At 40.9% G+C, this 15469-nt stretch overlaps 1 protein-coding gene across 7 annotated transcripts in view; it reads left to right on the top strand.

The window, feature by feature from the left end:
• LOC105937705 (SH3 and multiple ankyrin repeat domains protein 2) overlaps positions 1-15469 on the top strand; it is a 308586-nt gene that overhangs the window by 216217 nt on the left and 76900 nt on the right. For all 7 annotated transcript variants that reach the window (XM_036135850.1, XM_036135847.1, XM_036135849.1 and 4 more), the window contains one exon: positions 15175-15314. In XM_036135850.1, coding sequence (XP_035991743.1) covers positions 15175-15314 — 140 coding nt within the window. The remainder of the gene's footprint in view (positions 1-15174; positions 15315-15469) is intronic.

The raw sequence follows: 15469 nt of genomic DNA, 5'->3' as shown, positions 1-15469 counted from the left end.
ATATATATATATATATATATATATATATATATATATATATATATATATATATATATGTATGCTGACTAACAAGTATGTTAGTCAGCTGGTCATCAATCATCACGCCCAAACTCTGTTTGATGGAGCAAGAGATCCGCATTCAGTTCTGATTTAAAGTTAATGAAAAATTATTTTGAAATAAATTATCCTCTCAATACAAACACACATTAACCTCCAGGCACACGCTGTGCCACTCTGCAAGCTTTTGATAGTTGATGTCTTTCCTCTGTTGGTTTTAACTGTTCAATAAAAGAAAATATTAAAAAAAAATCACTTTGGAGGTGAACCAAGCACCATCTGTTTCCAGACCAGCTCTCATTGAGAAAGAATCTGCCTGAGGCGTCATCACAGCTTATCATGAATGAGATAAAAATGCTCCTAAATGTCTCAAAGCTTTCATTAACCACATAATTCCATTTTTTTTCTTTTTTTTTTGTTGGTAATGGAAGTAAAAAAAGAATGAAAACCACGTTTTTCCCGTGGTTTGCATGTTTTAATATATGAAATATTAAATCTATAAAAACTGAATTTTTTTGAGCAGCCATTTTTGGCGGGGGTTTATTTCTCCTAATCTACTGTATGTACAGTAAGCCCCCCCCCCTCCCACCCCCCCATGAAAAATGTATGACGGCATCCTCTGGGAAACGTGCCACCAGAAAGACTCAGCTGGAGCTATGGCAACGGTTGCCATGGCTGCAGGGTTATGGGATGCCTGGGGAGCGCGTGGAAGCTGCGTGTGGATGTATGTTGAGTGACGTGAATCGGTCCGGTTCATTCAGAAAGCCTGTAGACCGCGACACGTGGAGGATTTAGGTGATGCTGGAGTGACGTAACCGTCAATCCAGATTAAGGCACCTGATCCCTGGCCTCTTCCTCCTTCTCCTCCTCCTCCTCCTCCTCCTCTTCCTCCTCCTCCTCCTCCTCCTCTTCCTCCTCCTCCTCCTCCTCCACTCTCTTGGCAGATGGGCACATGTGCTGCCCACTCTCTGCAGCTCACAGATCTCATATGTTCCTTTACATGAAGGTGTGAGAACGGATGCATCTTAAACATGGAGAGGCTCCTGAGGATGAGGAGGTCGCTGAAGGAGCTCAGGAGAAGAAGATGCCTGATGGGGGGGTGGAGGCAGGAGAAGGATCGACGGGGGCGGACAGTTGTGGCAGGAACACCATCACCACGCCTCTTTGGCATCAGCGTAAAGCTCTGTGGAGGGAAACGTTTGTTTCTGTGTAAACCAACAAGTTCTGAGCGGTTCTGTCTGACCCGGATCAAACTGAGTGGTTTGGTTTAAGAAACAGGAAGTAAAACTGGTCGTGGAGTGACTGTGGCTCAGTGGGAAGGTTGTGGGTTCGGTTCCGGCTTCCTCCCCTGTCACGGGATCCGGGTCTCGCTGTGTGTTCGGACCGGGCTTTTCCTCCAGTTCCTCCAGGTTCTTAACTGGTTCTATAGAAGACCCGGTTTGCTTTTCCAGCTCCCAGGTGCCAATTAATAGCCGGGGCATTATAAACGTCTCATTCGTTAAATGTTTGATCCTCCGCCTGTTTTATTCAGTGTTTTAGTGAAGGATCCATAGATTTAAATGGTTGATTAAAAAAAAAACCTGAGGTAGATCAGAGACTGCTCTTCTCTTTCTTCGTGGGTTCTGCTTTGGCATTTCAGGCCTTCCATGTGGAGAATCTGTTTGCCTGCATCTACCTGGGCTGCTTTGCTCTGCAAGAACAGAACAATCCAGATGTTACCCCGACTGTCGCCATGAACCCGCCCCCAGTTCCTGACTAAATCGGGTCTTTCCTCTGGTTTGCTGCTGTGTTAGCTCCAGTTTTTGGAGGCCTCAGTTTGTATTGGTAGAAGAAAGGCGCTCCAGAACCAGGCACTGGAACCGGTTTGGAGGTAATAGCACCAGAGAGATTGGGTTCCTAATTGAGGCTTTCTGCGCAACTCGGCCCACAGCCTGTCTCCAGGTCTTAGGTTTGGTCACGGAGATGACCGTGCTGTGCAGATGTGACCACATGTTTTGAATCATTATCCTTCTGACCCAGACGACCCATTTTCAGCTTTCATGCAGAGGCAGGAAGGCTTTTATTTCAAATGTTCTGGTATTCTGAAGAAATCGTGAAGTCATGGAGCCCAACATGGTCCCCTGGGCCTCTGTGAAATAAACGGACCACAGCATTATAGATCCTCCGCCATACTTAGTAGGAAAGAGCGTTTTTCCACATAATCATCCTTTGTTTCACATGAGACCCTCTTGCCGTGTTTGTTGGACTCACCTGACCAAGGTAGTCCCAGGTAAAGTCCCAGTGGAGTTTAGTAACCTCCCGTTGTTGATCTTTGCTGGGACTGAAAAGCTCTTCTTTAAGGTCATACAGGGCTACCTGTATGACCTTAAAACTGCAATAGTCAGAGTTCACCTTAAATTTATGTAAAATAAATAAAATTTCCATGCTTTGTTATAGATATTGCCATTTTTAAATTTATATATATATATTCGGTCTCTCTGTTTTCAGATTGTTTTTAGTGTTTTATTTACATCCTTATTACACTTTTTATCTTCTTTCGGTGGTAAAATTCTCACCTCCTACAACTTATCTGAACAAATAATTTCTTTATAATCACATTATGCAAGATTTAAGCCTACACAATGCTGGGATGCATTTAATTTTTTTTTATACCTGAATGTGAATGGAGGACCTGATTGTTAGCTTTTGTCTTTAATTTTCTAGACTTTATTGGTTAGTTATCCATTAAATCTGCTTCTTCTGGTCTTTCAAATGTGAGAAATCCAAACGTTAGAATCACTGAAAATAAATCACACTCAAACATTAATTTTAACAAGTAAACTGACTAATTCCTTCATCGGGTGGGAAAGTTACATCCTGATGTTCCTGGATCATCCATCCATCCATCCAGCCATCCATCTATCCATCCATCCATCCACCGTTTTTTCTGGGTTTTAAATCCTGACTAACGTGGAAACATCTTTTGTAAATTCCTGCAGCGCTTTTGTTTTATTTAACAATTTAAATCTGGAAAACAGCATTTTTATGATAAAATCCTCTCATTAGGCTATAAAAGGAATAAATAAATAAACGGCATGTTTAAGTTCCTGCAGTCCGACTCCTAATCATCAGGTTCTCCACCAACAGAGCAGGAAGGCTGCAGAACAGCAGCTCTTCATTTTTAGATATCATAATGTCTAATATTGCATCATTACTGTCCAGCCCTACATGAAAATATGCAGAATGTGTCTCAGTTTTAGTAAAACTAGAAGATCCAGAACAAATAGATTTCATATAATTTCATGCAGAACAATTCAGCACCAGAAAACAATCAGTATAATGAGTCGTTAAATTTGCTGAAGTTTTCCGCTCCACAATCAGAGAGATTCTCTTCTGCAGTTGACTTTTATTTGAGCACCTTTTAATAGATAGTAAATGAAATGAATTACATTTTCTAATTTCCATCTTAATTGCAATAAGCTCTCATTTCTTCTGACACTGCCATTCCAGATGTTCTTTCGTTATGTTCAGACGAACCTCATTTCCTTCATATTATCGGAGTTTATAACCAGAACTGCACCGTAAATACATTATATTTGCTCACCCACCCATTCCCCAGTCAGCTGTCAGTGGAATTACAACAAAGTAGAAGAAATTGAGCAACTCAGCAACTCAGCCAGGAAATGGTCGGCCACATAAACTGATGGTGCCGAAGCAGCGGATGCTGAGGCACACAGATCACCAACTTCCTGCAGAGTCAATTGCTACAGACCTCCAAACTTCATGTGTCCTTCACATTAGCTTAAGAACAGCATGGAGAGCTCCATGGGACGGGATTTACAGGTGATTAAACAAAGAAAAAAAAATTCACATTTTTCAGCCTAGCCCAAGTTTTCTCTGAATTAAACACCGCAAAACACCATGAAAACCCTTTTGAAAATACAGCAGAAGCCTCAGACTTTATAGATCCACATCTTGACTACTGCAACAAATCTGGACTTAACCAGCTGAATCATATCTGTTCCACAAAGGTTTTAGTGGGCAGTGTGCCAGGCGGACATATGATTTTGGTACAATTGTGCAAAAATGCTCCAAAACTGTATGAAACGGGTTTTTCATTTCATAGGGAATCTGGTCAGATAAAAGTTCAGATTTCCATTGTAGGACTCCTTCTGCATATGACAATGTATTTATTCATAGGATTTACCCCCTTTTAATCAAAGAGTAGCATTGTGCATGGCATAATATCTATAAAATGGAGATAAAGTGAGCTGAATTGCGTTCTTTTGTCTCAAACAACAAGAGTTTTATTTGCAAAAACACTTATGAATACAAAAAACTAATCAACAACATGAGCAAAACAAAATTATCAATAAAAAGAGTTTGAAAAAGGCTCAGAAGAGATCATGATTTTGTGGTGTGAATTCTGGGACCAGGATTCCTCGGTGAAACTATAATTGTCTGTGGCTCAGTGTCTGGTTCACCTGGAGAGTGCCACATCTCCTCGCTGACATCAATAGGTGATGGGGCAACTTGACTCGCCTGTCTGGGGATTGGCCTGGTGTAACTACTATATTAGGAGAGTGTAAATGATATGAGTGTAAATTATATAAACACTCCTGCTTTTTAGACCAGCCAACTTACAGTAAAAGTAACAATCCTATTGTGTTGCAGGAGTGAGAGGAGGGAGGAGGTGGGAAGCTAATCACAACACGATAAATTATGACCTACAGCTCTGCAAAAATAGTGAAATACTGTAAAATAACACACTGTGAAACAGCAGTCGTATTGGAAAGGTATAAATTATATTACCACTTAATAAAAAGTTTTTTAGATCATCCATTCAACAGTAAAAGAAACACTTTGTACTGCAGCAGCGGGAGGAGCTAAACTTTCTGATCACAACACGATAAATTATTACCGACAGCGCTCCAAAGATAGCGAAATAACATAAAACGACCATGTTATTCATGCCTGTAAAGAACTGTAGTCGACATGTAAGGCAAAGATGCTGGAAACAATAAGTAACCGTAGGACTTACTCATGAACTGGGTCCAGAATCAGCTGCTGCTCGTCTCCGTCCTCTTCCATATCCGTGCAAGAGTCAGAAGATTCCTCTATCTCAGCACGACTCTGCCTCATTATTTCTTCCAAAGCCTCCTGAGTGGTACATTTCCTCTTCTGTGCCATCACGACCACAGGAGTTCTCAGAAAAATCCACACTGCCGAAGACATTTCCAAAAACAACAAGCTGGCTGCGTCTGCTGCACACAGTGGAGACTAAGAGCCAGGGCTTCTCCCCAATGTCAGTTTCTGACCTCATAAATATGCTTCAGGAAAAATTGTCATAAATTCCTATAAACACTCTGAAACCTAGTGGACTACCATCGCAGAAGAGCTGAAGATGCTGAACCCTCTGGATTAAGGCTAGGGTGTCACTGAATTCACATGGGAGTGAAGGCAGAGGAAACTCAGCACTGTTCCTGCTGCCATGGTGCTGCATCTTTCAGCCTCGTTAACATGTTTGCAGATTCAGAACAGAAAGTTTTAATGACTCCATCCTCTCTGATTGCCGTGACAGCCGTTATCATGATGTCAGTGTGACTGACAGATTAATCCATCTTGAGCTGTCTGATTTCCTCCAGAACCAGGCTGCAAATAACGGCTCTGCTACCAGAGACGTTTGTTACGGCTTCTTTATTTCTTTTTTTTTTACACTAACTGTGGATTAATTTTGCATATAAGAAGCTGCTAATCCTCTGTTTCAGACAACACACAGGAGTTGTATTCACGAGGAAAAGATTCCAGGAATATGCATGCTGCTGATAAGGAGCCTTACAAACGCACAAAGATTAGCAGGAATGATGCTTTGCTGATTTTTAATGACTTTTGTAAACAGTTATAGGCAAAAAAAAGAATAATCCAGTTTAACACACGTCATCTGACGCCTTAACCGGTTGGGAAAAATGGATCCTGTTAATACGGAGGATGTATTTATGCTTTTATTGTGACAAGAATTTAAATATGTGCTGAAATACTTCCTGTCACTGTGTGATTCCCGTTCCAGCTATAAAAAAAGTTGACCTACTGGGTGGTAATTATAAAACAGAACATTATTACTAATGTAGGTCTGTAACCTAATCACTCCTCGTCTATCAGGGTTAGATATCAGGGACATCCAAAGCTGTGGCTCTGCTCAGCTTCTGCTGGCCCACTTACAGAAACAAGGCAATTAGTGACGATGTTACAGCATCTCATTCTTCTTTTATGTAAATTAGTAACAAGTAAATCCTTCACATCATTTATCTTTCCATATCGTAAACCTCCTAACTGTACAAACATCCATCAGACAACATTCTCCTATGTTATTAATTTAGGGTCATTGCTTCCATCACTCATTTAATTGAACATTATCACCTAAGGATGAAATGTGTATCAACCAGGGATGGAAAATGGCTCCAATTATCTCCATGCTGTTTGATAATTTGAAATATATATATATATATATATATATATATATATATATATATATATATATATATATATATATATATGTTTATATATATGTATATATATATATATATATATATAGTAAAGAGTAAAGAGAATTGGACCAAGCTCTGAACCCTGTGGTGCTCCGTTAACGAAAACTAACAAAATGACTGAAACTTGCTGTAAAAAAAATATTTCGTTAACTGAAACAAAAATAAAAATGACAACTTAAAATTTACAAAACTAGCTCAAATTAGCTGAATTTAAAGAGAGAATGTGCTTAGCTTTTGTGTGTCTTTATCGTAATGCATTATTATGGAACGGCAGCAGAGGGCTCGTGGTGGAAAAATATACAATATGTGTGAAGTTATTAAAGTAAAAAAAATAATTCCACAAAGCTTGAAGTTGACCAGAAAAGCTCGCATGATGACAAACCCACAGACATACAGACGTAGACCCCTCACTGGATGGAAGTCGTATTATAAAAATGACTAAAAGTGAAACGATTCAAAAAAATAAAGGATAAACTAGCAACCAAATTCTGAGATATAATTAAAACTAAAATAGAACTGCAAATATGAAGTCGACACTAAATAAATATAAAAGCTAATGAAAATTACAAAACTATTTAAACTTTGCCATTTACACGAACAAACTGGAATCTGTCGAGCAATTAAGATTAAGATGAACAAAATGAAAATATAAAGACACAAAACCAGAACTCTGACAGTAATCCAGGTTAAAGTGATGCATTCATAGGTTACGAACCAAACTGGGTCACCAACAAAACCAAGAAGGAGGTCCGACCCAAAGGCTGTGGTCTTCTCGGCTTTTCACTCTGAAGTCGTTTGTGCTGAATTGTGTCATAATTACGTTCCCTGAGGTTTAATTGACTTGACTTTAGAACCTGCTGAACATCAGGTGGATTGTGTGAAGTTCTAATCACTCATAAAATAAAAGCCCAGTTTAAACGGAAGATTAACGACTCATTGAGGTTGAGTCGCGTTGACTTCCCCACCCCACAGCTCCCATGATTCCCTGCTTTCTCTCTTTGTTGCTGCTTTCACTCATCCCCCCCCACCCACCCACCCACACACACATGACAGCCTCTCCATGGTTTTCCCTTCGCTCCCACTTAGCGTGTCTCTTTCCTGAGCGCAGCACAGGGCCTCATGTGGGCCCTCAGCCCCGTTTTCTTCCCGTTCCTCACACCGACCAGCCGACGGCGACAGCTGTCAGTCACCCTTCTGGCCACCATGGCAGCCGCCTCCCAGCCCGATGTGCTGAGAAATGAGACTCGTCCTCGGTGTCAGGACCGGCCGGAGATGTTGACGCCTGCACTGGTTTGCTGTTTGTGTTCAACGTGACTCATAAATATTTCACCGTTAATGTTCCCTGACGCTGTGGTTTCACCCGGGACCGCTGCGAACCGAGCCGCGTCGTCTCCTTCCAGAGCTTCATTAAGAGATCACAGTGTGAAGAAATCCAGGGGTTATATTGCAAAGGAAACCCAATTACAGCACGGAGCAGATTTCCTCTGTGAGTTTGATGCGATTAGAAAATTCGCCTGATTCGATTTGATTCGGCCATAAAGTAATATGCGCACGCTCAGAACATGGAAAACACAATTAACAAAGATGGGGACTTTGGAAATTATATCCCTAGATTAAAAATTGTATTACAGGCTAGGAACAAGAAGAATCTTCATTTTGACACACGTAAATGAAATTGAATTTCATCAGCGGGGTGTGGACGCCCTGATGGTGATCGGTCCAGCTCAGCTGTTGTGAAACTGGACTGATCACCTTCAGGGCTCATCCCTGCTGCCTAGAGGCTTGCAAAAGGATTCTCCCAACTTATTTTGTCACATTGCATTAATAACGGGGAAGAGAAAGGCAAAAGATGCACGGTTTTCTACAAAAACAATAAAAGTGTGGCACGGCTTTGTATTTAGTCCCGTTTATTCTCTAATGCCCATGAATAAAATCCAGTGCAACTAATTGCCTTCAGAAGTGTCCTGATCAAAGTCCAGCTCAGTTTGATTGATTATGAGTCTAAATGCAGCTGCTCTGTTTCTGACCTCAAAGGTTTTAGAGAACATCAGAGAACAAACATACCGAGAGATGAACGTCCACCTAAACTGACAGCCAGGAGGACCATGGTAGCGATGGAGGAGCTGCAGAGATGCACGGTTCTGCTGAGAGATTCTGCTGATCTGACAACTATTAGTGGTGCGCGGCACAAAGCTGAGCTTCATGAAAAATTTGCCAGGGGAAAGCCTTCACTGAAAGATAGCTGTAATGATAGTGAACATGTGGAAGAAGGTGCTCTGATCAGATGAGTTTAAAGTATTCAGTCTACATGTCACATGATAGATAGATAGATAGATAGATAGATAGATAGATAGATAGATAGATAGATAGATAGATAGATAGATAGATAGATAGATAGATAGATAGATAGATAGATTTATTGATTGATTTAATCTCAAGGCTCTTTCCAAAGTCAGACTCCATCAGATCCTCCAGGTTGGTGAGAAAGTTTCCTCTCTAAGGAAACCCAGCAGGTTGCATCAAGTCTCTCCAAGCAGCATTCACTCCTCCTGAAAGAGCGTAGAGCCACAGTGGACAGTCGTCTGCATTGTTGATGGCTTTGCAGCAATCCCTCATACTGAGCATGAGTATTTCATCCCTCTTAAAGCTGACCAGTTTAAACTTATTCTACCAAACAGCGTGATGAAGTGTCTGCCATACTGATGCCAGAAACTTGCTAATGGCTACAAACATTCCTTGTTTGAGCTGGATATAGCTAAGAGACATTTAACCCAGCGTTAGAGGGCGTGTATGTAAACGTCTGAGTCTGTTTAATTTAGACCTTGTGTGAATTAAGCTGGGGAATGCTGCATGATTTATTTATTTACCTCCGAATCCCAGTGAGAGAAAGTCTGCATCATTCGGCACCAAAATCTGTTGGTGTGGGCAACAGAACAATAAAAAAGAGAGCAGAAGCAAGGTCATAACCAGGAGATCAAAAACAATCAGAGAGGAAGAACCGCTGGACATTTACGCACAACTGCTATCAATAATCTGGCAAAGTGTCTGTGGCTGGAGGGAGCTAACACAGGTGAGAGGCAGCAGAGCAATAAGCAGACACAGGTGGCCTGAATAAAGTGATTACAGTCTGACTAGAGCGAGCAGGGAAACAGAAAGACGACGTTACAGAGGTTACTAAGCCTGTTTGGAAACAGGTCCTGGTCTGTGGAGTCCTGACATGTGGAGGCAGAACGGCCCACAGCCAAGGGGGCAGCACCACTGATCTCTGTTTATTCTCTGGATATCCGATTGGCCGAAAACCTGAAGTCATTCGCCGCCATCTTGATGCTCCCTACTCTGAAGGAGTCACGCCATAAACATGCCGACTTGTTTAGCATTTGGCTGAAAGAAGCAGTTTTCTGGCTGTGGGAAGACATGCATGTGTGTGGCAGACATGAATCTTGTAATAGCATTTTTATTTTCTACAGTGAGGACATATATTAATCATGAGTGCTCTCCTATTATTGGGAGTTTCCATGTGAATTTCTGGACATTGAAGTATAATAGTGCATTTCTTGTTGTAACTTTGAGCAGAAAGCAAAATGTTGCCTGTCATTTTACAAATGTATGTGATTTTGCTAGTGTAGAAACTGAAGCTCTGTGGAGTGATTAAATTGGTTCATTAATTTAGCTCTATTGTAAATCTATATCAGATTTAAAGGCTAATGCACAGACACAGCATAAAGTTATATGGCATCATGCATACACAGTTTGCAAATAGAAAAATACTATAGCATTAACAGACATGTACTTGCAATTCAGTCTTGATGTAAAAGCTTGAAATTATATGTAATATGTAATTACCATAACAATGTAATCAATACATGTATATTACATGTACATCATTCTTAATATCTAAGTACAGTAATATGCTCCATTAACACACTGATTTTGTTGTGATGGATTTGTATATGTTATATTACATGATTTATAGACTTAATAGACTTCATACTGAATATGCAATGTGATGTGCTTATTTTTTTTACCATAAATTACAGTCATCTATCTACTCATGCTATGAAACAGCAATACTGAATCCTGATTTAGTCATAGGTCTAAATATTTAGGCCTGGCCAATGAAGTCAATGTGATGAATTTATCTTCATTTTAAAAGTCTTAAGCCCCCCAGAAAATGAGAAAATCATCGTTCGATGTTGTAGCACACGTATTGTTTACACTCCGACTGGTCGTAACTAGGGAGTACCAATATGGCCGCTGGTGGCCTCATAGCAAAGTGTACTACCAACGGCCAATCTGATATCCCCAGAATAAATAGAGATCAATGGGCAGCTCAAGAAAAAGCCCGGTGTCCTTTGGTGAGGACACGAGTCCCTGGAATATGAAGAAAGTTGTAGATCTTTTAAACAAAATGATGTAGATGGTGGAAAGTGTCTGGAACAATGTCATGTTACAGATGTCCCTGATATCGCTTTGGAGGGTGGACTTGTGGATGAAAAATAACACAGAGAATGGGGACTTTACTGGAAAGAGAAATGTTCTGACCAGAGAAAGTAATACAGAGATTTTTGTTTTTGTTGAGTTCCAATTTGAATCACTTCTGTTTCTGAACCGTTGAGCTGTAGGAAATGTTGCTGCATCCATGCCTTTATCTCTCTTTTAAAGAAGAACGTGGTGCCTTACCTTTGCTCTCACAGTGTAACCACGGCTTAGCTATGGAAAAAGCTGCAGTAGGCCCCAAATAGTTCATGGATGCACTTTGCTGGTTACAAGGAGCAGCACAGATGCAGGCTGGGTTTTGTTGTTAATCTGCGACTGAAAGTAAAGACTCCTGCTCCGTCTGCTGCTTCCGTCCTTTAATAACCCTGAACCTAACTGCTGACATAACAGAACAACTGTCCACAGCCAGATTCTTACAGGTCGCGTGTCGGTCATATTTTGGGATTACAGCAGAAACACGAGGGTTACGTAATCTCTAAAGCGGCAAAACAGGGTCGATGTAATGTTTGCTGAAATAAATGTTAAGGCACCAACACCTCTGGGTTTTGAGGAGGTTCCTTTTACAGACCAATGCTTAATTCTTTAACTGTGTTTTTGGCTCCTTGAAGGAGGAATCTTTTATAGTTTTGGGCTTCAAGAGAAAAAAACTCCACAAAACAGAAAATCCAGCTGAAAGCTTTCTTCTGTTGACGTTTTGCTTCAGAAAAGTATCTCTGGTGCATTTTTTGGCTCCATGCTTCTTCAGTAAATATATTGACCTGAGTTGCTGATTGGACGGGGGAGCTTATTACAATTCAATTCAATTTAATTCAGTTTTATTTATAAAGCGCCAATTCATGAAACATGTAATCTCAAGGCACTTTCCAAAGTCAAATTCAATGATATTATACAGATTGGTCAAAAATTTCCGATATAAGGAAACCAGTTGATTGCTTCAAAGTCCCGACAAGCAGCATTCACTCCCGGAGAAGCGTAGAGCCACAGGGAGAGTCGTCTGCATTGTACATGGCTTTGCAGCAATCCCTCATACTGAGCAAGCATGAAGCGACAGTGGAGAGGAAAACTCCCCTTTAACAGGGAGGAGAACCTCCAGCAGAACCAGAACCAGGCTCAGTGTGAACGCTCATCTGCCTCCACCCACTGGGGCTTAGAGAAGACAGAGCAGAGACACAGAAAGCACAGAAGCTCACATTGACCCAGGAGTACTTTCTATGTTAGAGAAGACAGAGCAGAGACACAGAAAGCACAGAAGCTCACATTGACCCAGGAGTACTTTCTATGTTTGATGGTAATAGAGGATGATCTGCCTCCCCTGATGATGTCACAGCTAACAGAACGCCAGACCAGGTGTACCTTCTATGAAGAAAAAAGAGAGAGAACAAAAAGTTAAAAGCTGAAATAACAACAAACAATGCAGATTGGAGAGCAGTAGGAGAACTCAGCAGAGAGAGAGAGAAATAGACCCTGATGTCCTCCAGCAGCCTAAGCCTATAGCAGCATAACTATAGAGGTAGCTCAGGGTTACATGAGCCACTCTGACTAGAAGCTTTGTCAAAAAGGAAAGTTTTAAGATTAGTCTTTGAAGTAGACGGGGTGTCTGCCTCACGGACCAAAACTGGGAGTTGGTTCCACAGGAGAGGAGCCTGATAGCTAAAGGATCTGCCTCCCATTCTACTTTTAGAGACTCTAGGAACCACCAGCAGACCTGCAGTCTGAGAGCGAAGTGCTCTGTTAGGAACATACGGGGTAATCAGAGCTCTGATTACCCCGTATGTTCTGCATTTGTGTTTTGTGGATCTTGATCTCCACCAGTTTCTGCTGATCCTCCATTGCTGCTCTGAATCACTGCCGGATGCTCTGGCGACCGCCTGTAACAGCTCCAGTTATGCCCCCTGGTGGCTGTTACAGGCATGTCAGCTCTTTGGAAATAAAATCCTTTGCCCCCCCATACCTGACCTGCCTGGGGAACCTAATCTGGATCAGTGACCTGGCCCGTTTCTTCTTGGTGCCCTGGTGACAATATATCTGCTGCACTTCTCAGTGTTTTATTACCGTCCCTGCACTATGGAGGACCGAGTCTTACATATTTAAAAATAAATACATCCTCCATACTGCACTGGATGCTGTGTGTTGATGATTCATTTGGCTGAGATGACTTTTAATCTTTAGGCTGAAACCACTAGTAAAATAATAAGACTTTTTACATTAACCTGCAGCTATAATATGCTCTGAATGAGCTGAGGGGGAAAGGGTTGGATATGGAGTGAATTTTATTCCATTATTGTTGCAAGCAAAGAACGTTTTGTAAATGGAAATTTGAAAAAAAGATGCAATCCAAGAATTAAGCTTTGAATAACTGAAAAGGTTTTGAGAGTAACTTTGCAGTTTTCTCAGATTTTGTTTCATTTCTTACTTTTTATTTCTTCAGTTTTTTTTTACTTTTATTTCTTTTTTCAAATTTAACTTTTTATTCTTCTTATTTCAAACGGCCTTTTCAATTTTGCTTTTACGGTGCTTCATTGTGTTTTTGTTTTTATTATACTTTGTGAACTGTTTTTAAATTGTATTGTATCATTTTGAGATTTTATTTGAAATGTAAAGTGCATTATAAATAAAATGTATTATTATTTTATTTATTTTTTCAAATTAAATTTTAACAAATTTTACCTTTTGTCAAATTTTACTTTTTCAAATTTAATTTTTTTAAATTTTATTTTTAAAAATATTTCAGATTGAGTTTTATGAATTGCATTCTTTAAAAATGTGGTTTTACAGATCATGTTCTCTTCACTTGTGGGGGCGGGCTTTCTTCTGGCATAAAGAGCAAAGATGCGTTTCTATTGGTCCGCAGGGACATGTGCGACATCATTTTTATTGGTCAAAGAGCGAGAGGACGTGATGCAATGCAATTCGTAAAACTCAATCTAAAAAAGAGGAATTTGTAAAAAGACAATTTGAAAAAATAAAATATGTAAAAAATTATTTGAATAAATCGATTTTTTAAATATAAAAACTGATAAAACATCAAAAGTTACTCTTTAACCATTTTTGAAAGTTTTTTTAAATTTCATTTATGGATTGCATTTTTTTTTTCATTTACAAAACGTGTTATTTTAAACGATATTGGAATAAAATCCTCTCCACAGTTGGACAGCGCTGTGCTCGGTCATCAGCCTACAAACTTTGTGTAATTTGTGCTTCGGTACTACAGTATTGGCCTCTCGGTGATACGCAAACTATTTCTAGCCGCTCGGAGTGCACGGTTGCAGTTTTGTCCGTGGCTTTCCCTTGGAAAATGTGCGAGCAGTCTCAGTAGGTTCTGAATGGGGTTAGCTCTCCAAAGGCCCACACAGATTTAAGGAGGAGTGGAGTCTGCAGGACAAGGTGACCCACTTACTGCAAAAAAAATCCTCCTGCTCTCCGTCTTCCTCTTTGTTTCTCCTTGTTCTTCCTTCCTGATGTCTCCTCATCACAGTGGGACGGTAAAATCACCGCTAAAAGGTCAGTTCTGACCACATAAGTGTTTTTGATTGGAATATCACAAAGTCACACTCAGCTTCAGCCTGTTATCGAGGTCAAATAGAGGCTATGTTTGGCTATGGAAGCTGTTGTTCTGCAGATGGACCACTAAGTGGCGCTACATCACCACATCATCCTCCTTGAACGCAGCCTCAGCTCTGCACATGAATGAAGAAGGGTTTTATAAATGTTTGAGGCCTTTTTACTTGTAATCATCCATCCACCAATCCGTTCAGCAGCTCTGTGGGTCAGAACCCGGCTGTGGCCCGGTTCTTCAACCACGGACACAGGAAGTCCACAAAGTGACTCACAGTTCCTGACTTTGAATCTTTCTGCAAACATTCTGGGTCTCGGTGTTTCCTACATCTCCTTCAAAGCAGTTTGAAGGTGACAGAGAATGGAACTGCACAGAAAACACGGAGCGTTTGATAAAAACTAGGCTGCTACGTTTAATGAAGGAGCTCTGAAAGTGAAGCCCCTCCAGACGTGAAGACGTGAAGACCCGCAGCACGGGAGGTCCCGGGCCTGAGCCCTGCTGCGGTTCTGACCCGCTTCCTGTCTTTGTTTCCTCTTCCAGTCCCAGCAGCCACAGCGAGGCGGGCGGCCCCAGGAGGAAGCTGTACAGCGCCGTTCCAGGCCGGCACTTTGTGGTGGTCCGGTCCTACACCGGCCAGGCCGAGGGAGAGATCAACCTGTACAAAGGCGACAGAGTAAAAGGTCAGTCACTGGATCCACAGCTACCAGTGAAAAAACCATCAGAGCTAATGTCCAGGAAGATTTTAGACTTTTTGCTCTGAATTCAGCTATGCTCATCTAGTTAAATACAACATTTCTAACAAAGATTTAAGATAAAATAAACTTTGTTGATCCCA

Source organism: Fundulus heteroclitus, chromosome 4 (genome assembly GCF_011125445.2).
Source record: "Fundulus heteroclitus isolate FHET01 chromosome 4, MU-UCD_Fhet_4.1, whole genome shotgun sequence".
Lineage (NCBI taxonomy): Eukaryota > Metazoa > Chordata > Actinopteri > Cyprinodontiformes > Fundulidae > Fundulus > Fundulus heteroclitus.
Note: the sequence above shows the minus strand (reverse complement) of the source record. Positions and strands in the feature narration are given on the sequence as shown.